The sequence below is a fragment of the Semicossyphus pulcher genome, unplaced genomic scaffold (assembly GCF_022749685.1).
Source record: "Semicossyphus pulcher isolate SPU_LCO1_2020_fin unplaced genomic scaffold, fSemPul1.0.p SCAF_26, whole genome shotgun sequence".
Lineage (NCBI taxonomy): Eukaryota > Metazoa > Chordata > Actinopteri > Labriformes > Labridae > Semicossyphus > Semicossyphus pulcher.
Window position 1 is genome coordinate 3846331 of NW_027211700.1, and position 27930 is coordinate 3874260.

At 40.5% G+C, this 27930-nt stretch overlaps 1 protein-coding gene across 1 annotated transcript; it reads left to right on the forward strand.

Moving 5' to 3' along the window:
• Window positions 1-438: 438 nt before the first annotated feature.
• LOC138604558 (alpha-2-macroglobulin-like) lies at window positions 439-27925 on the forward strand. Its single transcript, XM_069676491.1, has 36 exons — window positions 439-524; window positions 656-836; window positions 1850-2003; window positions 3301-3353; window positions 6728-6748; window positions 7693-7858; window positions 7943-8027; window positions 8128-8251; window positions 8331-8448; window positions 8554-8663; window positions 9487-9654; window positions 9760-9993; window positions 11658-11721; window positions 11818-11963; window positions 12265-12414; window positions 13142-13279; window positions 13376-13466; window positions 13583-13712; window positions 14564-14789; window positions 16356-16482; window positions 16630-16751; window positions 16859-16910; window positions 17062-17145; window positions 17700-17876; window positions 19093-19168; window positions 19363-19519; window positions 20995-21069; window positions 21447-21606; window positions 21697-21878; window positions 22350-22562; window positions 24257-24381; window positions 25799-25889; window positions 25971-26039; window positions 26121-26226; window positions 26398-26439; window positions 27773-27925. Exons 1-36 carry the CDS (start codon window positions 439-441, stop codon window positions 27775-27777), a joined length of 4308 nt encoding a protein of 1435 aa, XP_069532592.1. The 3' UTR covers window positions 27778-27925.
• Window positions 27926-27930: the final 5 nt, after the last annotated feature.

Sequence of the window (27930 nt, forward strand, 5' to 3'; positions counted from 1 at the left end):
AGATCAGATACAAAGACACAATAACAATCAAAAAGCACTGATAGTTCTTCAAAAAGGAGCTTTAAAATTAAAAACGTGACTTTAATTTCTAGAGCAAAGCAGGTTTACATAATGTAGAATCTATAGTAAAACCGATATCAAATAAACAAGATGTTTTCACCTTTTTATGCTCACATTCTGCGAAACAGTGTCCCGGAATCACAACGTTTTAGCACAAAACCCCATTAAGCTGTTTAAATAGGTAACTTTAATTTTGGTTTGCTTTAAACTCTTTATTTACTTTGCTATTTATAAATGATTAATATGTAAGAAAGGGAAGTCAAATAGAGTGGGTTGCATGACGTGTTCGTGTCCGTCTGTGTGGGTGTGAACGTGGGTTGGTCTCTGTTTCGGGCGCTATTTAAGTGATGATCATTCTGGGGTTCATCGCAGTCAGTCATGGATCGTCCTGGGTCTCAGATGTGGACATGGGCACTTTGTGTCTTCTTGAGCTGGTTGTCTGTCGGTCAAGCAGCTACAGGACCGTAAGTTCACCTGCAATGTGGAAAAGAATAATTATCGCATGTGTATTTCATGTGTATACGTTTAATATTTTTCACTTTTTGCTGCACGATCCTGAAGTTTGTGTCATCTTTGTGTGTTTCTGTGTCTGCAGGAAGTACACGGTCACCATTCCTGCAATTCTTGAAGCCGGAGTTGAAACCCAGCTCTGTGCGAGTCTCCTGAATCCCAACGAGACTCTGGCACTGACCGCAACGCTGATGTCCCAGGAGCAGAACCTGACCGTCATCAGGGAGATAACCAGTCAGCCATATCACTTCTGCATCAAGTTCATGGTCAGATCTCGAGATGCGCTTTGACTCATTTCCTCAACATCCTTTGAAAATGTTTAAAGCCACTGCTTTCTATCCAAGTAAAACATTTACATAAAACGTAGAATCTAAAATGTATAAAAATAGTTTTAATCCAAATTTAAAATATTGTCATTGTCAAAATTGTAATGATTTTGGGTTTGAATAGGGCGTGCTTAAGCTACGATATTTGTTACAAAAATTAGTTTGCGTTCCAATCATAGGGAAAGTCTTAAGGAGTGAGTCTTAAGTGACTCAGATTGGAGACATCATCAAATTTGACACCAGCGATACGATAACTGCAGCACACCAGTCAGGACGACGATATATCTTCCAATATTGATATTTTGTCCCACCCCTAGTTAGCGCCGTCCGCAGGCCAAGTATGAATGGCCAAGGGTTTTGAGAGTCAACAGTGGTTTTCAATTTTCAGCGGGGGGGGTTTAAGCTCTGTAGCACTAGCTAACACTACAGAGTGAACTTGTAGCATTGCGTTCATAGCTTTGAGAACAAACAGCATCTCGGCTAACATTGCATGTTTATGCTGACTGCGAACTATGAAATGAAGAGCAAAACATTCTGAAACTCATCATTTAGTGACTGTTTGAAATGAATAGATGAATATTTTCAGATGGCTTCTGTTCCTCTGATTCTAAATCAGATCACTCAATCTTTTGTCAATCAAAATGTGATCTGCCGCGCCTACACAGTCTTAAGAAATGGTCCAAACAGCAAAACTAGCTGCTTTTTAACTAAGTATTCTAATAGCTGAAAGTTAATCTCCTCAGATTTGAGTGGATGCTAAAGAAAACTATGTCACATATATGCATTTGTACTATTTCAAGGCAGATTTACGGAGGCTATAACCTACGTTGGTGTAAATTAGCAAAAGCTGACACACCGCTAAGGTTTCAACAGACTAAAAAAGAAGATGCTTTACGATGATTTTCTGGTTACTGGTTCTCCTGATATCTAATAAACGACTGTCTTTCACGCAGGTTCCATCAGGTAACGATGAAATGGCAAAGCTGGAGGTGGAGCTGCAAGGAGGGACGTTTCACTCAAAGGAAGTCAGAAAAGTCCTGATCAAAAGCTATAAACCAATGACATTCGTCCAAACGGATAAACCAATCTACCTTCCTGGACAAAATGGTAACGTGGAGCTAATTATCTTTGATGATGTTATATGATACCATTTATAGACTAAATACCTCTTTACGAATAATTGATGTGCATGCAGCGTAGGACACAAAAGTATTTTTGTCATTACGTTGCAGCTCTGGCTTACTAACATAACATTCCCCTTCTCCTAGAATTCCATGTTTATACAACTTATTGTAGTCAGCAAATACATTGGAAGGAAATGTGGAAGGAAGGAATAATTTTGTCTCTCAGTATAGTGAGGAAATGTGATGAACCTGTCAGCCATGTTGAAACCATGTTCACACTGAAGGAATCATTTCTTTTCACCCCAAAGTAAAAGTTCAGCCGTGGTGACTACGATATTATTCAGCTTTTTAATGGTTATGTTAAATAACAGAGATAGTCTGCAGTGACTTAAGACACATATTGTGTTTTATGGGCCATTTAACATACACTAAGATCTTTTCCTAACCATAACATCCTAAATCCTAAAATCTTATGTTCTGTACATAAATGTAGCCGTCTTTCACTCCGAGAAATGTAAGTCATTATGAAAAAAAGTTAAGTTAGATACAAACTTAGTTTCTAGGAGACACCAGTAACAGATGTGTAACATGGTTCATTAGCTCCCCATAAAAACACTGTGAAGAAGCTACGCTAGCTGTGTTTATTTACACTGAGCCAAACAAAGCCAGCATTTTTCACCAGATTCACACGGCGGTCATTTTCTTCTAAATGTCATACTGCTGGGTTCCAGGTTTACAAAATGTATAAACATGAATGCTTCCTGATCGATCAGCCACTTATTGATATATCGATCACCCTTTAGCCACTGTTAGACAGCAGCTAATGTTAGCATCCAACTTATTCCTAGCTAATATTCCCGTTTGATATGGTAGGAGATGCGTAAATTCCTAGCCAACGTTTATATTAGCCAAAATTTGTTGAATGCTGACATTAGCGGTTGTGACTTAGCTGTCTGTACCTAATGAGTTATAAAATATTGTCCCGTGCCCCTCCAGATTTTCATCACCTTCATAGAATCTGGAAACTTTATACAAAGCAGAATGACATTAGACAGCTGAGAGCTGATTAATGGTCAACATTTTGCCCCATCCTTAAACAGACGCAAAGGGAGCAGGCTTAATTAGAAGCCATTCTCTATTATTCTAACCATTGAATACTATCAATTGTTGGTTTGATAGTAATGATGTAATTACTGAGTGCACTGAAGATGTTAGTTTCTGTAATGGATTCTGTTTGTGAGCCGTTAAAGCTTCATGTAATCTCTTTGTCTTCATGTCAGTGAATTTCAGAGTCGTCACAATCGACAACAAGTTAAAACCTGCCGTCGGGGTGGTAAGAACAGCTTCTCCTTTCTTTTCGATCTCATTTAGATTATAAAAATGGGTGTCATTGCCATTCTGGGTATATTTTAATGCATCCTATTCTAACGCAGCAATTTTACTTGGGAGGGACCTCGAGATAAAACTTGGCTGTTGTCGGATTGACAATATTACAACATTCTAAAATCATTATAACTTTAGTCCAAAGCATAATCTCTGGAGTCAAATTCACCCAGTTAATCTTTTATTAATATCAAGTCCTTTATTTAGTTTATACACTTTTGGGTCAGGAGATTCACTTTCAGGATCAAGTAGCTTGTGAAAAATAAGGTGTACCCCTGCTGAACCGGGGAACTCGCTGGCTGTCTTTTTAAATTCACATGAAAAGACTTTGAAAGCAATTTGACGACCTGTAGTTACAACTACAAGGCCTTCCTGTAGCACACCACCTTGTTGTTATCCCAGGACATAAAATGCCAAGGCTTTTCCAACCCCCTTTAGCATCTCATTCAGACACAGTGACACAAGTGTTTTTTCCCCGTCCATCACCTTAAAAAACAATGTTTGGTTAGTTTTAAATGGTTCAGGTTAGAAAAAACACTTAAATAGTCATCAAATAGTTGCACAAACACTTACAGCTCCTTTTTGAATAATTAAGACCTGGAGGTGACAAATCCACTAACAGCCGAATCTAAAGATATGCTGGAACTAGTAAAGGAAGTAATAGTGCATTTGCTGTATGGGCTTCAAGTTGCTGAAGCGATCCAGAAAATCCCGAACTTTTTTGCCCTCGTGCACCTCTCAGGGTGACAGGACCCAACATGCAACACTTTATCAAGTTCTCCTTATAAACGAATGATATTTGAATTCTGACTTTAATTTGCAGCAGTGTTATAGCCTGACTTTTAAAGTTTAACTCATTGATTTAGGTAATTGGCAGATACCCAAAACTAGAGATAGACCGATATGGTTTTTTCAGGGTCGATACCGATACCGATTATTAGTAGTCAAGGAGGCCGATAACCGATATTTGGAGCCGATATTCATTTGCAATAAAAGTGAAAATATTGGCGTCAAAATTTTGAATAATACAAACTCCAACACTTAACTTTGTTGAAATGCCTTTAAGCATATATTTATTAAACAAACAAACAAAGAGCGCAGGGAGTTCCCAGGGTCAGCAGCATCTCTTATAAAGTTAACTGAAAATTTGAATAAATAAATAAATAACTTCCTGAAGTTTTTTTAAGTAAATAAAACAAAGTTAAATAAAATTTGCAAAGAAATGAACTTTTTCTCCTCTCCGCCGTGTGTGTGATGGTCTGCATGCACAGCTTTCACTGCTGATTGGCTGTTACCCGTGCCATGGCTCTGCGTGTAATCAATCAGTGCTGTGGGTGGGACAATGCTGGAGACAGAGTAGTGACTGCAGACAGAGAGGTGCGGCTGCATCAGAGCCAAAATAATCCAGTTTTAAATTGATCTCTTATCGGCTGTCGGATTAAAAAAAAAAGGCTGATGCCGATATGCGTCAAAATGCCGAATATCTGCACCGATAATCGGCCCGGCCGATATCGGTCTATCCCTACCCAAAACCTAAACTTGCCAAATGAACCTTAGGACATCATTTCATGATATCAGTTACACAGTTTGATAATGGTGCAGGTTTGAAGCCAGAATATACAAACCTGCAAGTTGAGCAAGTTACGAAATGAAGTTCCGGACATGACTGGGCTCGCTTATCAATGATTTCCTTGTAAAGCTCTGAGTAAACTCAGCCGGGCTGTGTTTGAAAATGATAGCTGATGCTGTTATAAATCCAGTTTTCTTAAAGCTCCAGTGAGGAGTTTTTCACTGGCTATGAAACAGACTGAAATTAATTCTGACGACTCTTTATGACCTACAAAATCAAAGCAGACCATCAGCGACAAGATTGATTATTTCTGTATAGTTATTTTTAATGCCTGAAACTGCTGGTGGCGGGTAGGTGTCAGACGGAGTGATTAACTGCACGCTGCCGTTGTTTATATTTTCCAGGATGAAAACGTAAAGTGAGTGAGGCATATGACTGTTAAAGAAAGCAGGATGAGATTTTATTTTAAAAACCACCACCACAGCATGTACAGGACAAAGTCATCAAAGAGATAAGAGGTACGGCTTTGTCCACAGGGGGCGCCAAAATCAACACAAACTGAAAGTGACTCACAGGAGCTTTAACATTCTGTTGCAGTAAAACACATTTTAAAGTCCTAACAACCAAATTTTAATTCAAAAAAGAAGTTTGTCTTGTTAATGAGAATGTAAGATACTCAGTTGAAAGCCTCTTTACTGTAGTTGAAATATTCAGATTCAGCATTCAGAATTATGATAATGCATCTAAAGACAGACAGCAAGTATCTATCTCTTGATATTTTAAGAGTATTTCTGCAGATAAAAGGTAACACATTTTTGCAACGAGAAAAACAAAAACAATTTATTTTTCAGTCCACTGGAAAATGCGCAGTTTTTTTTCTGAAGAGGCCAACAAAGGTTAAGTTAAATGGAGACAACCTTATTTACCGTAAAACCTGGAATATAAGTCGCATCGAAATATTAGTCGCCGTCTGTTTTGGGGTATTCCAGAGGGACAAAAGGTTTTCTATTGCTATTTACTAATAAATCGCGTGTATACGTTATTTATAACTTATTATATTGTAACATTATCTCAATTCATCTTCATTTGAAACATACAAATTACAGCCTACCATCTGTTTTCACCATGTGGAGTTTGTAATCCTGCTAGCTACCGGTGCGGTAGTTGAGCTCAGCCTACAGTAATGTTGACTGTTGTGAGGACGGCCGCTGCACCGGCGATCATGGCGGCGCATGTCCGTGAGGAATATATTCTAGATTGTAGATTATAGCGCCATCGTCTGGGTAAAATACTGTAACACAATAAAATACCTCTCTCTGCATTTTATACTGGTACATTGGTCGCACGGGTATATAGGAAGTCCACTTTTCAGATGAAAGAAAATGTAAGAAAAGTGCGTCTAATACACTGAATTTTATGGTCATTTCGATTTAACTGAAAACTTTATTTTATCAAATGTTAAAAATGTTAATGTGTGGACATAATTAGCAGTTAAAGAAAAGATAATAAATCAAAGTTCATGTTATGGAAATACTCAGCATTCAACAAAATGTTTACAGTGGCAATAAAACCACATCATGACTGATAAACTAGAATATTATTGTATCTTTGGGCCTCTGGTGACTCCTATACAGCAGCCAAGGGTATAATACAGAAGTACACAAACTTAAATATTAGTTAACAGACTCAACACTTTAATGACATTGTGTTGTAAAGTCGTCCTTTAACACATCTCTCTCTTTGTCTCTTTGCAGTACGATACCATCCAGATTGAGGTAAGACGATATCCACACACCTTTTTTTATGTTCTATCTAAATTCACCTGGTTAACTTCCTGTTTACAACTACAGAAAAACTGTCTGACATTTTGATGCTGATTCTCATATCAACAATTTAGAGCTCAGGACTTCAAAAAGATTCTTGGCAAGGAAAGCTTAAATTGTGTTTGTGTGTAAGTGACTAGTGGAGACAACAATTATTGAAATCGATCCAGTATTCAGCAGCACCGGCCGGCAGCTGCGAAATGAGATACAATGTAACGGGGCACCGGGCATACGCCAACATACAGCCACTAAAAGCGCTTGTTTTTGCTACTGACAGGCTCGGATCGTTATCATAAGTGTCTGACAACACTGTGGCAGCCATGCTACTTTACCTTACGCTCTCTGTTGTTGTCTGTAACCAAGTCTCGCTCACGGAGAAGTCTCACGCGAGACCGTAGTTGTTGCAGGAAGAAGGAGAGAGGAGTGAGAGAAGACGAAGAGGGAGAGGATCTTCAGCCATGACAATCTTTTAGATAGCACTGAGCAACGCTTTGTGTACTTCTCCCTCTTCGTCTTCGTCTTCTCTCGCTCCTCTCTCCTTTTTCCTGCAACAACTACGGTCTCGCGCAGACTTCTTCGTGAGCGAGACTTGGTTACAGACAACAACAGAGAGCATAAGTAAAATAACGTGGCTGCCACAGTGTTGATTAAGGCAATATATTTTAATCAGGAGTTATTTCTGTCAGTGACACCAGTATATGTATAACTATTATTAGCCTGCCTCTACATTGATTAAGATCTGCTAGTGTTAGCTTTCATTAAAGTGTGCTAAGTCAACATGATGTTTTAACATCAACTGTGTCATCTGTAATCATGCGGAAGAAGAAAAAGGGAGCCCTGTATTTCTGCTGGCGTGTACATGTTCACCCTCATGTCCTCGTTTTGCCTTTTAACAGGATGCTCACAGCAACAAGATTGGACAGTGGTTGAATGAAACATCCAATGGCAAAATATTGCAGCTTTCTTACTCCTTGAACTCTGAGGCCCGTGAAGGAACTTACAAAGTCATTGTGTCGATTGGTGAAGAAAGAATTTATCAAAACTTTAAGGTGGAGAAGTATGGTAAGTTGTGGCTAATTTGTCCTTCTTCCATTTTAAAGCATTTGTGGTGATGCAAGAGCGCTAACAATCACGTTTTATCTGCAGTTTTGCCGAAATTTGAGGTACAAATAAACACAGCTGATGAAATGAGCATTGCGCAGGAAGAAATCAGTGTCGAAGTTTGTGCAAAGTAAGTCTTTCACTCAAACGCTCTTGTGATCTAAAATGGTTACAATTTAGTGAGAAAATGACTGTTTGAACAACGATGCTTTTTTTCTTCATCTCTTCAGGTATACATACGGACAGTCTGTGCCAGGCCTTATTAAAGTCGAGCTGTGCCGACCTCTTCGTCTCTATTATTCTAGACATGATGATGTTGATTTAACTCCCCCGTGCTTCATGGAGACGAAGAAGGTACCGTTTTCACAGCGACAGACACACTTTCCTGCTTCAACAATATTTGAAACACCTTTTATTGTATCGTGTTTTATAGGCAGACATGTCGGGCTGTGCCACTTTCAACTTCAAGATGTCCACTTTCACAAAAATGTCCTCAAAAGTGGTGCAAGATTCTCTGCAACTCAAAGCCAAAGTGGAGGAGGAGGGGACAGGCAAGTCTATGAGTTCAATTATGTTTTTTAATAAAGAGAGCTACTATATGAATACAAATATACACAATTTAAATAATGTGAAGTAATGGGGGGCTTCTTATGCAGGTATAACACACGAACAAGAGAAGATGCTGAGTATTTCCCTTGTTGTTGCAAAGCTGTCCTTTATTGACACACCCAAGATTTATGAGAAAGGAACAGATGTGACCGGAAAAGTAAGTGCACCTCTACACCAGGCGTACTCGCTTACTTTTTTAAGTGCTGAAATTGAAGTGGAAAGGAGTCCTATGTCTGACCTTTAAAGCTGGGAGTGTAAATGTGTTAACAATGCGCCTTTTTAATCAGAAAAATTAAGTAGGTTGTTGTTTTAATAAAAATCATTTGGCATTTAACTTTTTTTTAAGTTAGACTTTCTGTGCTTAACAGACATTACTAATCAATGGGCACATTAGCTCAGTAATAAGCGGTCAATCTTTTCATAATGAAAACGTAATAACATCATAAACTGCATTTAATAATCAGTGAGAGTCACAAGTTAAAACTTGTAAAGAAGTGTTTATCTCTTTATGGTGCTAACGATTCCACTGGTAACGTCTCTTTTTGTTTTTAGGAAAAAAACGTTTTTAAAAATGTGTTCTTATTTTTTTCACAATCCAAAATTCATATTAATGATTTAAGGGCAGAATAGATGTTGTTGAAGGTCTGCTCTGCACAGTGCAAGTAAGCAAAGTTTCTTTATATAACATCTTTTATGGACAGCAGGAACAAAGTGCTTCACAGGCAATTAAAGAAAGATAAAACACCAGGTGAACTATACAAAATAAAACACCAGGTGAACTATACAAAATAAAACACCAGGTAAAATATACAAAATAAAACACCAGGTGAACTATACAAAATAAAACACCAGGTAATATATACAAAATAAAACACCAGGTGAACTATACAAAATAAAACACCAGGTAAAATAAAACAAGGAGGAACAGACATACTGAAGCAACGTGCATCCTCAGTGATACAACTCTGTGCTTCCAACAGGTTAAAGCAGTCCATTACAATGACACACCCATTCCTGACCTGCCGGTGTACCTGTTTGAGGGTCAGAGGTGGGCCGCAACTCTGGTGCAGAATCTCACAACTGACAGCGATGGTGTCGCAGCTTTTACATACAGCACAGCTAATTCTGACGGGGAAATCCACCTCCATGTAAGTATGAAGTAGCACTAAAAACATGACCTTAAAGGATATGAAGTCACTTTCTACTACAAGCTACTTGAGCTCATTTATAATGTTTCTTCTTCTGCAATCTAGGCAAGTGACAAAACACAGCTTTCATCAGCCTTCCATGCTCGTGAAGAAGGATACTATGAGTCAGGCAGCCACACGATGTCTATGATCCAAGATCTTTCTCTGGACACTAAAGCAGTCAGCTTCCTGGATGTGCAGAAGAAGGAGACACCACTTCACTGTGACTCAGATGAAGACATGACTATCAAATACACTATCGTGGGAGAGGCACAGGGCTCTGGGATTCTGGTGTATATGGTAAGTGCTGGATGAAGTCTTACAGTGACATGGGCATAGGGGCATGGACATAAGGCTCATACTGAACAAAGCATATTAAGATCATAAGTCATATAAAATTACATCCTCACTTTCAGAGAGCCATAATTTGTAAGGTTATTGAGGGAGAACTTTTGATTTAAGGCTAAGTAGTTGCACAATAATGTCGGGCAGAATGCAGCTGTGGCTCAGTGGTAGAGTCGATCGTCTCTCAATCGGAAGGTCGGGGGTTCGATCCCTGACTGCTACAGTCACATGTGGAAGTGTCCTTGGGAGACACTGAACCCCAAATTGCTCCCAGTGGCATAGCCATCATTCAGGGTATGACTGAGCATAGATCTGATTGGAGATTGGCACTTAGGCCATCAGTGAGAGAATGTGTGTGTGAATGGGTGAGTGTGACATGAAGTGTAAAAGCAGCTTTGAGTGGTGGCAAGACTAGAAAAGCGCTATATAAGTACAGTCCATTTACCATTTAATAATGATCTGAAGAATAATGAAGAATAATGATGTTGAATAAGTGAACATGACTATAAAGTGTTTCCAAACTCACCAACCTCATTAAACACAAAGTTTCCCTTTTAAAGAATTTCAGTGTAGAAATCAGTTGTTTCATCTATAATGTTATAATTTTGTGTTTAGGTGTAGCCTGGCCGAAAAGCTACCAGAAACCCGTAAGAGGTGTGGGAGAAGTGTCAGGAACCTGAGGCAAATCACACCCAATCACAAAGAATGACATAAAATGACAATCTTTGTTAATACGCAACGCCACTGGAAACAGGGATTCTGTAGGTTTACTAGAGGAGAGCAACCACCGCTGAGGGCGCCAGAACTGGCAACACTACCACTTAAGCTTTGTTTCACACACCACCAAGAGATCAATAACACACAACATGATGAGAGCACATCATGTCAGACTTCTGGAAATGCAGTGAACCACACTCCCCCCCCGTGATTACTCAACCCCTCTCAGCCTCTCCGCTGTTCGATAACAATATACACAAATATTGCACATAAATACACAGCAATAATGGACATAAATATACGCGAATATTACTTGTAAATATGGATATAAGACGGCACAGCAGAGCAAAGTCAGTGAACGTCAACAGCAGTATGCTGGTGGCGATAATAACTGTGTGGCAGAGGCGGTTTGCGTTCCTGCAGCCCCAGCCCTGTCTAACTACAGGAGGCAGCAAACCTCCCCATCTCCCCCTCCTCACTCAGGAACACGCTAACCCCCTGTCGTACCTTTCTTAGCCCTAACCAGCTGCGAATGGCACCTTCCTGATCCCGGAGTGAACGCCACCACCCCCGACGCACAGCACGCTCTCCGGAGTCTCTCAGACAATGCCTGACTCCCCCCTTTTCAGTCCCAATGTCCACCGGCTGTGCAACGTAGCTGATGTCCATCAGCTCATTCGGTGTTCACAGGATTCAGTAGTTCATCTCCGCATTCTCATCACAATAACAAACCCAGAGCTAGCACGGCTAGCAGCTTTATACCAGTTATCCAGGTTTACCAATGTTGTGTTCAGTAAAGCCAAAGACATCAAAGACGGACAAATTAGTTTTGACTTTCTGCAGTCGGGGTTGAAATCTGCTGTTTTTTGCATCACTCTGTCATTTTGTCTCAATCTCCCCAGGTCTTAGCCAGAGGAGTCATCATCCAGCAAGGATTCAAGGAGATTGAAATAAAAGATACCAAAGGTGGATATACCCCCTAAGTTAGCTTCGCCTGATGATTTCTTCATTTTTATTGATCTCTGGAGGCATGTGAATAATAAGTCATGTTTGCTGTTTCAGTGACGGAGGACGAGGTGTCCTTTAACCTCATAGTCTCTCCAGAAATGGCCCCAGACGTCCAGGTTGTGGCTTATGCCGTCCTACCAAGTGAGACAGTGATCGCCCACAGTGCTGACTTCTCCACTGAGAAATGCTTCAGGCACAAGGTCAGTGAGAAGAAAAATCAAGTTGTATCCGTTGCAGCCCTTTATAAACAAAAAATCTGCCAGTTTTATGTATGTCAAATTATATTGTGGAAATGATGAATACCTCACTAGCAGTCAGTTACAATGCTCTAACCTGATGTTCAAAAGGTTTGGGGGTTTGGCAGTGCGAGCCATGTGCGTCCTTGCTAGTATAACTTACCATGTCCTTCTTCTGCTCAAACCATGGCATGCAACTTGCAGCTAATATAACTTTCAGGAAGAGGCTTAAAATGTTAAATTAATAGTTCTCTGTATGCATCAGGTGGAGTTGGAGTTTGATCCGTCCTCAGCTGTCGCAGGAGAGAAGAACACCCTGCAGGTGACAGCCCTTCCAGACTCTCTGTGTGGTGTGAACGTTGTCGACAAGAGCGTCCTCATCAAGGAGCCCGGGAAAATTCTGGATGCAGACAGGGTAAATGCTGGAATGAACCACAAAAGATCGCATACGGACTGTTAACATCATAATGCATCCACAGTTTAATTCTCGACCAATCCTCTTTTTCTCCTCTTGTAACCTACTCAGAAATACAGCTGATCAATACAGTTCAATGCGGATATTGTTGTCTAATTGTAAAACGTGCTGGAAAAATGTATCCAGTATAGTATATATTGAATTACCTTGTAAAGATCCTCCCAAGGAGTCTCCTTCTTCTCCCTAGAAACACTTTGAATCTGCATAGGCCCCGCCCACTATGCAATTTACAACCGCCCCCTCCATCGCGAAAAAAAAACACGCCTCTGCCATCGTTTAATGGCAACTTGTTGAAACTTAGCTGACTTGAAATGTAGTAATTAGTAGTAGTAACGTTAACGTTAATAGTCAGCGTCGCCCCGTCCATTAACGGGATTGGCTCCTTAGGTTTGTGACGTCTCAAACCTGCCAATCAGAAAACGTGTTGTTCAGCCTGTCCTTGGTACACTGCAGTTTAAAAGCAGACAGGCCCAGCCATGGAGATGACTGCTGATGTTGTCCCTGATATGTCTTGTAGCATATGAAGAACACCACATGGAGATGTTTACAAGGTTAAACACTTGATGTTCACTGGAGGGGGGCTTTAAAATGCATTGTGGATGTAAAGCTCCCTATCATTTTCATTGCACCAACAGATTATAATCTTGCACCATGCCTTTCTTTTCAGATATTTGACCTGTTGCCTGTCACAAAAACATCCTATATTCCATTTGACATTCAGGATGAGTATGAATGCTTGGTTGTGAGGCCTAAAAGATACGTTTTGCATGGCGAGCCGATAGAAGATGCTTACACCGTTTTGAAGGTATTTACTTCACTAAAATTGACATACGAATATATTTATATTTTCTGTTGTTTCATTAACCTGTTAATGATACTTGCATGTTGTTGGGTTATCTAGAATGTAGGGCTGAAGATGGCAACAAACTTGCAAATCCGAGTGCCTTCATGTCTCAAGTACGGAGGAAGAAAATACGTCCACGACCCGCATGGTGACTTTTTTTTATGTTCCATCTAGTGTCATGTTGAAAATATACACAAGCATTTAAACAGCTCACTGTGTCATCACTGTTCTCTGCCATGAACATATATGCTGGTTTCTTTACAGGTCCTGTACTTCATGCCCATCCTCCTTCATTGGAAAGACCCGCAGGTGGATTTGGGTTCGCCAAAGAACCAATGGTGACATTCCGCACCTTCTTCCCAGAGACCTGGGTATGGGACTTGGTGGAAATTGGGTGAGCTCCTGTCCCAAATAGTTTTGATGTTCATGAAAGGGGAAAATGTGACTTATGGCTGTCTCCCGGCACAAACTGATACAGCTTAACCTGATGGCTCAAATTGTGCTAACGAATCATTTTAGTCATTTAAGATGCTCAGGAAAGGTATAAATAATTTTTCAGATGTTTCTCTTACAATGAGTCTATATATTGCCTGGGTATATTCTTTATCTGTATTAGGGATGATCTGACTCTGAAATATTAGGAACTGAAACTACTTTACATTCACACAGCAGATCTGAGATCACAGTCACTACACCGCAGTGTGTTTTGTGCAATTTATCCAACACATGAATCCTTTTCTCACATTGTTTTAATTTGATTATTCAAGCTCAGTCACACCTGTGGGTTCAGAAAGGGGAAAGCTGGAATACCCAGAGGGAACATGCAAACTCCACACAGAAAGGCCCACTGCATCCCAACCGATATTTGAATCAGGATCTAGAACCTTCTAGCTGTGAGGCGACAAACCACTGCACCATCATGCAGCCCCAGTTTATGTTTTAACACTTTCACGCAGGGCTTTTTTTGGTAGCAGCAAACTGGCAGCTGGAAACCCCAAAAGAAAACTCACAACAACAATTATTTAACAAGTTGAATGTTGTGGTATGAAGGGCATGAGACTGATGAGTGAAGTGGACTGATTAGAGTGCAGTTTGTAAGCTGTCGCAAGGCTGATCATAACCGGGAACAGGTGTGTGGATGGATAAGGGAGGGAAAAAATGAGGGCCTCTGGTGGAGAGGTGGAGAATAGCAAGAGACCTTGGGAAGTGGGAATGTGACTGATCTCTGTTTTTCCGCTGATTCAGAGAGTCTGGATCCACAAACGTGTCCCTCACTGTACCCGACACCATCACCACTTGGGAGTCGGAGGCTTTCTGTTTGTCCTCTGAGGGTTTCGGTTTGGCTCCTCGCAAAGAGCTCACCGCCTTCCAGCCCTTCTTCCTCGAGCTCAGCCTGCCGTACTCCATCATCCGGGGGGAGATGTTTGACCTGAAGGCGACCGTCTTCAACTACCTGTCCAGCTGCATCATGGTAATGGATGATTTTAACATGCTAACATGCTAGGAGCACCCGGTGTAATGTGATCTAAACAGAAAGAGAAGCTAAGACTGATTGGCATTAGTTTGGATGGTGCTAGGTGAAAACATTTTTTGTACCAATTTTTTATTAATATACTGCCTGGGAACTTCACCCATTTCTTTTGGGAGTCAAATCTGGCTCCTTTTTGGACTAAGATGGTTTTATCTGCATATTTCCACCTTCATAGGGAAAACAGGCCATGGTCTCACTTCAACCCAGCTATTAAAACCCACCACGTCTTAAACAAGATACTAAAACTAAAAGGAGAACAGACGATTCACAGTTAAATTGTCCTTATATGCTGATGATCTCCTTTTCCATATTTGCAAACCCATTAAATCCAAACTTATGGTTTTTGAACGGAGCCTAATAGTTTGAGTTAGTTTAACTATTTTTCCCCTTTTCACTTTCACACTCACTTTTGAAGCATTGTCAACCTGTCATTGATTGGACCGAACAAAACACGTTGGTCAACTTTATAATGAGAATGATTTTACTTATAAAGCACTTTTCAAGCTTGGAGCACAAAGTGCTTTCCAGAGTAGAACAGAAATCCCCCGAGTGATATACAAAAGTCATTCAACATACAATAGTGTCACGCGGCCCTGAGCCCATACCTAAGCACATGGAGGTGCAAGTGCAAAATAAATATGTTCAGGTGTAAGTAAGTAAAATGTGGATAGGAGAATGAGCCCATGTGGAGCAGGTGGAAGGAAATCACCACATTAAAAACAATTAAGATGCAGATATAAGATATGATCACATAATAATAATAATAATAATGGCAGATAGTAATGTCATATAAATAAATAGAATGACAATAAAAGAGTAAAAGAATACATTCTTGAATGTACGAAAAATAAAGTGCATAGAAAGTACATTGATATGATGATACTACGGCAAGCACAGTGGCAACAAAAAATGTACATAAAACACAATAAAAATAAAAAGTGATTTTTGAGGAGGCACTTAAAAGCTGCAGGGGAGTCTGCTGATCTCACACTGAGGGGAAGGCTGTTCCAAAGCCGAGGGGCCATAACCGAGAACGAACGGTCCCCCTTGGTTTTCAGTCTGGTCTGTGGAACCACTAAAAGGTTTTCAGCTGATCTCAGGGGCCTGGCTGGGCTGTAGGGGGTTAAAAGTTATTTCATGTTATCGGGAGCCGGACCGTTTATGGCCTTATAAGTTATTAGTTAAGTTTTAAACTGTATAATAAATTTAATGGGCAACCAGTGTAGTGCTGCTAAAATTGGAGCGATATGACAGAACCTCCTTGATTTAGTTAATAATCGGGCTGCTGAGTTCAGGCGTGAAGATATAAAAGCATGTATTATGCATCTCTCTTGTCCCTCAGGTTTCATTTCTTAACTAGGACCGTTTAAAGCTTCCTGATAATTACATTTTTGTTTTGAATTTAACAAAATGTTTTAAAAGTTGTGCTTTTTTGAGCTCAAAATGGTACCCTTTTTTTGCACAAAATCCTCAGTTCTAAAATATACTGTTGTTCCTATTGCACAGGTAACTGTGACCCCACACCCTTCCTTAGAATACACACTCGTACCAAAACCTGGTGCCGACTACACATCCTGTCTGTGTGGCAATGAGCGAAAGACCTTCAGCTGGACCCTGACCCCCACAGCCTTAGGTGAGAATCCAGCATTCAGTCACACTGAGCGGAATGATGAGATGGAGGGTCCGCTGTTCCTGTTTTCCCACCATGCCTTAACACACAAAATTGGTTTGATATTTAAAATATTGAGATTCACGGTGTTTGTTTTTCTTGTCTTTTCAGGGGATTTGCAAGTTCTGGTGATGGCTGAGGCTGTGGCCTCCCATTTGACATGTAACAACGAGATCGTGACTTTGCCAGAGAGAGGTCCCATCGACATCGTCAGAAAAACTCTTAGAGTCAAGGTGGGTATCTTTAAAGCAAGATGACAAAGTGAAAGAGTATCCTTTAACCATTATTTTCTGCATGTAATGAAAGAAGCCTGAACAATTATTATTTTCTTTCCCATCAGGCCGAAGGAATTGAGGAGAAGGAGACCTCCACCTGGCTGTTCTGTCCAAACGGTAAGGTTTCATATTCTTCTCATATTCTTTTTTAATGGCTAAATTACATCATATGCTGCACTCTGACCTGATAAACTAACCATCCCTGACACGTTTGTGTAAGCGGTGATTAAGTTTCTCTTTAACTTGTTTGTTCTCTGTCTGTTTACAGATGAGACTCTGGTAGAGGAAATTGACATAGACCTCCCTTCGAATATGATCGACGGATCTGGCCGTGCTGTTGTATCAGTCCTGGGTAAAATGTTATATTCATTAACACTGAATGGAGAGACTTTCCCCCCTCGAAGCATCATTATTAAGGGCATAAAAAGTTTTCCTTCTACACCCTTGTTGTCAAACCATTTCACAATGATTGAGCTTTCATGTAACTGACAGCAAATTTAAAAATCCCCTTTTGTTTTGCTTTACAACCTGTAACAAAATACATCTACACGTCTACCTATTGAAAAATAAACCCAATCTATAAATGAGCAAATGTTTTTAAGCATTTTGAAAGTGTAAATGCTGGAGCAAAGATGTCTCCTTCTTCACTGAGAATAGTGAACTTCAAACATCCAACAGAACCAAAAGTGTCCAAAACACATTTTGGACTTTAAAGAGAGAAAATGTGCTCAGACGTGTAAAATTATTAACTGAACACAATTTCAGTTTGTTCTGCAAATGTGTTTATTTTTAAGAAAGATTAAGCTGTTAATGTAAAGTCAGAATACAAATTTTAAACGTTTTTTGAACGTTAAAGGTCAGTTGAGTTGGTTTTACGCTCTTAGTGAGTCAGTGTTTTATGTGCAGGTGACATCATGGGCCGAGCCTTGAACAACCTTGACGGGCTGCTGATGATGCCGTTTGGCTGCGGAGAGCAGAACATGGTGCGCCTGGCCCCCAACGTCTACATCCTGCAATACCTGGAGAACACAAATCAGTTGACCCCACCCATCAGGGAAAAGGGTGTAAGCTATACTAACAGCGGTGAGTCTCTGTTTACTTTACAGCTGAAAAACGACAACTTGTGTGCTCCTAATTCCAATTTTAGACAACAGATTATTCTTCTGTATGTGGTTACTATCGAATGTCGTTGCTTTACCTATAGTCAGTAGCAGCAGGAGTACACACGGACTACGCTACGTTATACTCTAGGTGCTTATTTTTGGCACTTAAAATCGAGGTGAAATTAAAAATGTCATTTTAATCTTTTTAGATCACATCCCCGGTAATATTGTGCATCTATTTGACAATATAGGCCAAAAAAAATTCAGAAAATCCATTTCTCCGTATTCTTATATCAAAATCTGATCATTTTTTCTTCAGGTGAAAAAAAAAAAATCCTGTGTGCTTACGTAAGCTAGACCCAACCAATCAATCTGCAACATTTAGCCACAGAGCACCAAGAACGCTCGGTCAGTTAGCTAGCTGCTGCGCTGTGGAGAGCGTCTGTCTACGCCCACTTCTCAACGATCAAATCAAATCCCTCTAATGATATGTCCCGCCTGCACGTCCTGTTTCACTCGGAAATACGTCACGATACGGAAGCTAGATACTCTCGAAATGCCGTTTCAGCTCGACTTTAAAACAATATCAGTGTATAAATGTGTGCTATATTATGAATATTTTCACCACTTCACTCTGCTATTAAGCAGCTCCTTTCTTTGGCACTATGTTTTATCAAACACACTTCAGAGTTCCTTCACCTGCTGCGCCCTGTGTGCTGCAGATCAGCTGTTTGGGTCAGGAGGTGCTTTTTCTCGCTAAATAAAAGTCAGTTCATGTTTGTGTTTTTTTCTGGACTGTTGAAACAAATTGTGTCATGTCACCATATGGATTTCACCGTGCTCTGTTGATAGTATGAGCCATAGACAGCTGTGGCATATAAACAACAACACTCACCGAGCAACACTGAGACAACTTTACAGAGACCATTTTTCTATAGAGGATTATTGGGAACACAAAAAACAGTCGAGAAAACAGAGCCAAAAAAAGATAAGATGAAAATATTTCAAAATAAAGAGTACACTTGCAGTCATATTGATTTTTATAGGTGACTAAAACGCTTTTTGCTCCTCATCTCTCAACTGTCTTTTATTGATACCTGAACATTCAAACCTACGTGAGATAAACAAACTAACCTCACATTCAGCAGTGCTCATACTGTAACTGCCCTAATACGCACGTTCCTGATGTTCTGCAGGTTACCAGAGGCAGCTGAACTACAAGAACTACTACGGCTACTTCACCTCATTTGGATCAGGACAAGGGAACACCTGGTGAGAACGTTAACTGATCAATCATCCACAAAGAACATTTACTGTGTTATACCACATGTACATATAGTTTACCTCAAGATAGAAAGAAGAAAACCTTTAAACTTAGAGTAGATGATGTAACAGCACTTCTGCACATTACTCTGATCAGTGTTTCCTGTTGTCTTAAATGTCCGACTTTGTTTCAAACTCCTCAGGCTGACTGCCTTTGTGATGAGATCTTTTGTCCAGGCAAAGAATTTCATCTACATTGATCCATCAGTAATTGACGGTGCTAAGTCTTGGCTGGAAAGCCAACAAACCGACAATGGCTGTTTTAAACAGTCAGGGAAACTCTTCAACAACGCCATGAAGGTGAGCTGAAAGAAATGACTGATGATAACGGAAACAGAAGGTCAAACCGGGCTCGGATTGTGGGAGTTTTACCGATTTGAAGCAACCCTCACATGTGAAAAACCTTCTTCTCTCTAATCTCAAACATGCACAGGCTGTAAGATTTCAAAATAATGGTGCGTCACATACTGTAGAACAGGGCTGCACAAAAAACTAACGTATATATTTTCCTCTAACAAAACAAAAACCCTCCTACTTTTACCACACTTGGTTCAGAGACTCTGACAGCCGCATGAAAAAGTAGAGAGAGTTCAGGAGGAGTGACACGCTTCTTAAAATAAATACAAAGACTTGACCAACCTGTGACAGTATCTTTTGAAAACAGCAGCTCGCCGTCTCCTACTTCCTGTCGGCACACACAACCTCATGCTGTGTGTGCGCTGCAGGTGTAGCCGCTAAACACTCGGAGGAAGTCCGCTCTGTAAACGGTCCGTTTATGTACGTCACAGCGTTATCCAGCGCCGGGACAAGGTGCTGCTGATAGCTGGAGTACACACACTCAAAAGCTACCGCATGTAACGGAGCGTCTGCCTCGATCATCCCGCAGACATGATCTGTGACAGTTTACAGGCAGGTGACACACAGACTCTGCAGCTCAGCGGTCAGTTCACTCTGTTCTCCGGTGACTTTTCCTGTAGATTAGTGATGGAAAACGAGAAACTGGGTGAGCAGCTTGACGTGTTTCAGTTCATTTGCTTCACTATCGCACCTCCTGAGATGTGACTCATCCTTCAAATGTATGCTAGTTAGCGATAGCCTCAATGCGGGACATATCATTAGAGGGATTTGATTTGATCGTTGAGAAGTGGGCGTAGACAGACGTTCTCCACAGCGCAGTAGCTAGCTAACTGACCGAGCGTTCTTGGTGCTCTGCGGCTAAATGTTGCAGATTGGTTAGGTCTAGCTTACGTAAGCACACGTGATATTTTTTTTTAACTGGAAGAAAAAATGATCAGATTTTGATATAAGAATACGAAGAAATGGATGTTCTGTTGTTTTTTTTTGGCCTATATTGTCAAATAGATGCACAATATTACCGGGGATGTGATCTAAAAGGATTAAAATGACATTTTTCATTTCACCTCGACTTTAACCGTTGCTCCGTCTATTTGTAGGCTTTTCTCTCAGAAAGTACCAACATAATCATCTAGACTTTAAATCCTATATCAAACAGGTTTGTTATTATAGGGACGGCTCCAATCCTTCTGCGAGCTGTTCGGGAGGCTTAATATTGAATCTAACTTCACCAGATAATCTAGACTGATAATCTGCGCTGACCAAGGACCCAAAACAGATTTCTTAACAGATTTTTGAAAAACTCCTGTAGTCTGAGCCCTGACTTGTAGTTTTTTTATACCAATTTATACACAATTTGCCACTTCTGATAAGGACTTGAAAACGTTGTAAAACGTTTTTATGCTGCTTCTTCTGTACAGGGTGGAGTGTCTGATGAGGTGACTCTCAGTGCTTACGTCACGGCTGCCTTCTTAGAGATGAATTCGACCGTAACTGTGAGTAGACTCCCTGAAGTAATCAGATTTTGTGCTGATTAAAATTTTAACTGCGAATTGATTTCACAAGATATACCCAAACAAATAACTTTACACAGATATATCACACAGATCTTGACACGTTGCTGCTTTGTTCTGATTTGACATGTCCTACATGCTTGTGTTTTTTACTGTTTTTTAACCCAGAATTATTTTACAGAATTTAACTTATACCATTGTTCATATCAGGGCAAGCATTAATCCTGACCAACACACCATGTCATGCAAATATGCATGTATGAACACATAACTAACCAAGGCCAAACTCTGTTGTGGTTAGCAGCTAAATTACTAAAGCAACGCTAGCACAGGTAAAGTACTCTTTTAATCTGTTACAGGAGTCTATCGCTAACAGCCTCTCGTGTATGAATGAGACCATCGATGACCTCAGCAACACCTACGCCACAGCTCTGCGGGCGTACGTCTTCACCCTGGCAGGAGACATGAACATCCGTGCTAAACTTCTGACGCACCTGGACATTGTGGCAGTAAAAGAAGGTGAGTTATCCTGCTTAAAGAAATCATTCAGGCTTCATTACTGTGAATGTAGCTTACCTTGTGCATTTTTCTGTTTGTGGCTGTTATTAGGAGGTTCCATCCACTGGACTCAGACAGCGACAGACAAATCTCTGTCTGTGGAGATCAGCTCTTATGTGCTGCTGGCCATCCTAAGTGCCAACCCTTCTGTTCAAGAGCTGGGCTATGCTCACCGCATCGTCAGATGGCTGAGCAGCCAGCAGAACTACTATGGAGGCTTCTCCTCCACACAGGTACAGCTCAAACAGAGTAAAGCTGGAATCTCTTCAGGGAAAACAACACTTACACTTCTCTTGGGAGGGCTGCCAATCTTTATTAAGACTTGTCAAATATATTAGCAAGTATTAACAAGTAATATTACCAATTTTTATGTTTTTAAACAATCTGAGAGAACGATTACGTCCTCGATCAATTAACTGGATTAATAAGTGGACTGTCCACCTGTAGCGTGCAAAGACAGCAAGAAAACACAAGGCCCTTTAGGAGTCTGAAACGTGAGAAACCAAGGGCACATAAGCAGCATGCAAACTGCTTTCTTCTTATTGAAAACATTTGAGAAAGGAAGCCTCTCAATGCAACAAAAACCCCTCAATCAGTCTGATCAGGGCCTCAGATGGACCTGAAGTCCTGCATGTAGAACTTGCTTGCTCGATTTTCACACAAAATGTGATCACTTGTATTTGGCTCTGGTTTGTGTGTTGTAGGACACAGTTGTGGCTCTGCAGGCTCTGGCTCTCTACTCCACTCTGGTGTTCAGTCCAGAAGGTGCCAGCTCAGTGTCGGTCCTGTCTCCCAGCGGTCAGCTGGATTTTGCAGTGAACACGGACAACAAGCTCCTCTACCAGGAGCAGGTGCTGCAGGACATGACAGGAAAGTACAAAGTGGAGGTGAAGGGGAATGCGTGTGCTTCGGTGCAGGTCAGTCATAACTGCAGCTCTTCCTGTTTCTCTTTGTATAACCCCACAAACACTGACTGTATAACTACGCCCTGTTGTCACTAGCTCAGTAGTACCAGAAAATTAGCAGGCAGCAGATACTGTTCTTAGATATCTTAAAATTGGGAAAGGAGTAGAGTTACCTTCATGAAGTTCATTATATGTGTGTGATCCAGATTTGTACGCGCTTAACATTTTTGAACTTATCTTTAAGCAAGCTGAGTCCTCTTGTCATTAGTTAACTGTTTTAAAGATTTTATCATGAAGACTTCAGTTTCGTGCTCTTTGGTGGTAGACGATAATTGCAGGAGGACACTTCCCAATTTAACCAGACGTCTACGGTTGGCTCCCTTTGTTACGGTTGTAACTCTTTCCTCGCCTTCCTTTTTAGACTGTTTGCCTTCATCTGAGCGTCAAATTTGTTTCTTTGTCATTTATTTTTGAAGTTGTATCTGTAGTCATCAATCTTTTCTTTGTTTGTTCAGCTGTAGTAGATTACAGTTTACTCGCAACACTTGCAGAGACCGGAAAAGCAGCCGCTTAGCTCCGCCTACCCTCTCTGGCATTTATTTACAAGAACATTTTTAAGATTATCACTTTAAAGATAAACTATGTATCAAATAAATTCTTAAGCGAGTCCAGGAGTTTTAAGAGGTTAGACATGTATGACGTCGTGTCATCAGCATACGGTGAAACATAAAGCTCTGAGCGACCGTGGTGTTTTCCTTTGATGTCGTTATTTTCCTTTAAAGCAAATGGCTCCAGTGTCCAAACAAAAAAGGGAAGGACAGGAGGCAGCCTTTTCGTTAGATACACTGGAGCTCAAAGAAAAACAGCAGAGAAGTTGTTGTTCATACGCATTGAAGCCAAATTGGACGGGTGAAAAAATCATGCAATTTCTGGCCATGTGTCCATCTGCTTTTTATAATGGAGGTAGACCGTCTTATCTGAGATTAAGCCCTCTCGTTAAGCAAGGATGTTCATTCTTATTCTTGGAAACAGTCCAAAACGTCTGGTTAAAAATCCACTAACTAGCTTTCTCTCGACCTTTGAACATGTCACTTGTCAATTTTCCATGAAATTCTGCGTACATTTTAGCTGAATTTTAGAACAGTGGTTCTCAACTGGTTTTCGCCTCAGGACCTACCACCTCCTTAATGACGAATCGCCACCCAAATTTCAGACATTTTTCAACCACTCAAATTTATTTAATAAAAAAATTGTTCAGTTTGGACCTGAGACGGCTACCTGACGAGCAGGAAATATTCCCTCTACAATTAATTCAATTAGCAGCCTTTTTCCAACAGAAATAAACAAAAAAAGTGCAACATAAATGCATCTACTGTGAGGCTCATCAAGTTTCAAGAATGTAAATGTAACTGGAGCTGGGCTTACCCAATCGGTGGATACATGGAGCGTGACTTAACTACTCTACTACTGCACGCACGTCATAGGAAACCTATGTCCTTCAAAATAAAGGCACAGCATAGACTTTTTTTTCCAAGCACACATCAGCGACCCACTGAAAACAGCCCCGCGACCCACTTTTGGGTCCCGACCCACCAGTTGAGAACCATGGTTTTAGAAAATGCAAATAAAAGTCCATTGACGTTCGCTTTTAAGGTTGTTCAATGTTTATGAAATTAATAAATATTCCTTGTGTCTCTCTTTCCTAGATTTCTCATCACTTCAACATCCCAACTCCTGTCCAAAATAACACCCTCAGTGTAGACCTCAGTACAGGGGCTACCTGCGGCGTCCTCACTAACAGACCCACAATGAATCTGAAGATGAAGTGCCTGTAAGATATAAACAACTTGTTACAGATGTTGCAGCAATGATTGAATAATTTGGTCATTGTGAACAAACTTTCCTTTGCCTAACAACTTCTAGGTGGTTTCACTGCTGCAGACAAAGGCGTTGCTGCGGCGAGCTTTCATCATCTCGAGTGTTTAGTGTAAAGTGGTCATGAAACTAAAGTCCTTTTTCTTGACAAAAAAACATCATATATTATCAGTTTTTAGTTTTGGCTAATGCAAATAGTGAAGTTCATTGTCAACAACCAAAAGGTGCGATACCTCCAGCAACAGGAAGCACTTAACGATGTAGGTGAGAAACATGGAGGGGACGCTCGAGGGCTGTTGTCAGCGTGTCCTAACTGAATGTGACACAATAGTTGAACGCTCAATTTCTGTTAGGTGCTAGCGTGATAGCGGTTAGCTTTGGCTGGTCCAGTGAGAACTTTGACGTAGGGAGGAAGGAAATGCCTCGCTAACAACCTGCTAGCTTATCCGTTTTGCCTCAATCAACGCATGTAAAGCAAACCACTTCGCACGCAAGCTGCTTCTGTTTCAGCTCCATTGTTCATTTATCTTCTTGTAAAATTCCATCAAAAGGATGATGGGAAATAATCTCAACAGGAATCCAGTCTAGTCTTGTAAGTAGTCACCCTGCAAGATACTCAGTCTTTTAAAGTATGTGACTTAAAAGTCTTGTATACATATTAGTAGGCGTAAGTCACTGTTGGAGCAATCCCGGATCCCGTCGGCTATAGTCTGACGACGATATAGCCTCTGGGGACACCGGTGAACGTGTCAAGACTTCCTTTTCCACGTGCTGCATTGTTTACAGGAAAATAAATCCTTTTTCTTGTGATTTACGGGTCTTACCTTTGCTGAAAAAACATCATCATGATGCAGATTTGTATAAAGTCAAAATGAAGCTTTGTCAGGTCTGTCCTCAAGAGGAGAAGAAAACTACTTTAAAATGCTCGTTTGTTGAGCGATCATTTCTGATGCATTCGAGGAAGTTGGAAAATCAGAACGCTGGACGGCTTTCGTGACACAGCGTCAAGGGACTTTATCTTAGGTAGAATTTTTGTTCTAGAGCAGATTGTTAGCTGAACTTGCAGCAGATGTCTGTTTATAGAGATTAATAAGAAGCTAAATCGTCATCAGATAGCCGCTGATGGGAGGAAGGGTGGAAAGTTTGACAAAAAACAAACTGCCACAGAAACGAGGGATTAAAAAGACTTAATACACGTGGGAAGGTGGACAGTGAGGCACAGGGGAAAACAATGAGGGTAGGGCAAACGATCAGACAAGCTGCAAAGGCAGGAAGTAAAGCAAGAGGGAAGGGTGAAAATAAAACAGGAAATGAAAACTTAACACTGCCTTCAATAACAAAACAAGGATAATACATGAAAGGTTTCGTTACAGATACTCTGGACAGGAGAGCTCCTCAAACATGGTGATCCTGGATGTCAGAATGCTCTCTGGATTTACCCCACACCCCGACTCGTTGAAGAAGGTGAGTTAATACAGTAACTTTAACCTCTCTGATGTCATAATGATTGTGCTAATGATAGAGCTAAATGTTGTCTCCTCACAGCTCAAAGGTGAACAAAACGTGGAACGTGTTGAACACAATGATGACCATGTCCTGGTGTACTTAAAGGAGGTGAGGGGAATCGCAGTGAGTAACGATAGATGATGCTCTGCAGATTTGTTTCTGATGGTATCGACTGTTTTGTTCTTCCAGTTATCAAAGGGCGTACCCATCAGCTACAAGTTACAGCTCATACAGGAGCTCCTAGTGTCCGACTTGAAGCCAGCTGTGGTCAAGATCTACGACTACTACCAGCCAAGTAAACCAGATACTTTGTCTTTACTAAACATTGACACAGACGATAACAAACTCTGCTGCCTATCAGAGCTGTACAACATTTCAAAAGCTTGAAATGCTGCATTTTTTTTGTTACACTGTTGAACAAACAAACAAAATTTGACTCTTTTTTGCTTCTCTTTTAATCCTTCAGGTGACCTAGATCAGGAAGAATACACCTACCCTTGTGTTGATGGTAACGATTTTAAGTATCACACAGAAGCAATATGATATTTTTTACAAAACCAATATAATGGAGTAAATCTGTAGTAATTCAATCCCTACCACATAATTTATCTGGAAGATGTGCAATATGGGCGATCTCGGATCCCATCGGCTACAGTCTGAGACGATATAGCCTCTGGGGAGACCGGTGAACGTGCCGGGCGTGTAGTCAGCGGTTAGCACAGACGACTTCCAGTCAAGACTTCCTTCTCCGCGTGCTGCATTGTTTACAGAAAAAGAAACCGTCTTTCTTGTGATTTACTTTAATTAACGGGTCTTACCTTCGCCGAAATTTCAACATCACCATGTAGATTTGTAAAAAGTCAAAGTGAAGCTTTGTCAGGTCTGTCCTTAAGAGGAGAAGAAAACTACTTTCTAATTGTTGTTGAACGGAGGTCGGATCGATCATGATGCATTCCAGGAAGTCAGGAAATCTAAACGCCGAATGTCAGGGAAGTTGTCTCAAGTTGAATTTTAGATCTAGCACAGATTGTTAGCTGAACTGTTAGCTGCAGATGTCTCCATTTTGCTCTCCACACGGACTTTTTCCTGCTGATACGTGATTGGTCAACATTACTCAGACTACAAGCGTAGTACAAACAGAAACCAGAAGACTTGCCACGCCTGTTCTACATTTCTATGTAGAATCTGTAAATATGGATTACAATATGAGTAATGTGCAATATACGTGTGTCTTTTGTGGTTGTGACCGGTAGGTGCTTCTTTGTTTACATGTTGATTGTTTATTGATGCTACTGAGCAGGCAGCATTCCAGTCCAAGACAAATTTCCCTACGGGGACAGTAAAGTGCATCGTATCCTACCGTATCGTATCTCACAGTATCCTATAAGCTTTAATATCTGAAATTAATCAATAGAAAGAGAATAATAAATTATTCTAAATGTGACAATTTTGTAACCTACAAGTTAACGCATGCAATGTGATATTTCTGTAATTGAATCCCTGCCACGTAAGTTATCTGGAGCATGTGCAGTATGGGTAATGTGCAATATATGTTGTTTGTGATTGCTAGGTGTTTCTTTGTTTATATGTTGAATGTTTTATTTAATGTATTAGTACTACTGAAGAGGCAAATTCAAGTTCAAGACAAGTTTTCTTAAGGTGGCAATACAGTATCGTATCGTACTGCATCATATGAGCTATAATTTCTTAAATTAGTCAATTAAATAAGGAATAATAAATGTTTCTAAATGTGACCTTTTTTTAACCTATAACTAAATTAAGCAATCAATGAGAGCAGGCTGAATCTTTGCAGTAAATAAGTCGTATTCTTTCTTTTGCAGCTTGAAGAGTGAAGTGTGGTCATTCCGCCGTTCACCACTGATTCCAGTTTAATTTGCTCTCTCTCTGTTTTTACAAACATACTCAAACAGTCAACACCCCTCACAGCCGTGTAACCACTGTATGTGTGATTCATAAAACTAATGAACAATCAATAAAA

What these genes read in the sequence shown, in the direction of transcription:
- LOC138604558 (XM_069676491.1), top strand. Translation starts at nt 439, where the DNA reads ATGGATCGTCCTGGGTCTCAGATGTGGACATGGGCACTTTGTGTCTTC. An exon ending in CTGGCTGTTCTGTCCAAACG is followed by an intron (nt 16,911 to 17,061) that starts GTAAGGTTTCAT and finishes GTCTGTTTACAG; the next exon opens with ATGAGACTCTGGTAGAGGAA. An exon ending in AATCTGAAGATGAAGTGCCT is followed by an intron (nt 24,382 to 25,798) that starts GTAAGATATAAA and finishes GTTTCGTTACAG; the next exon opens with ATACTCTGGACAGGAGAGCT.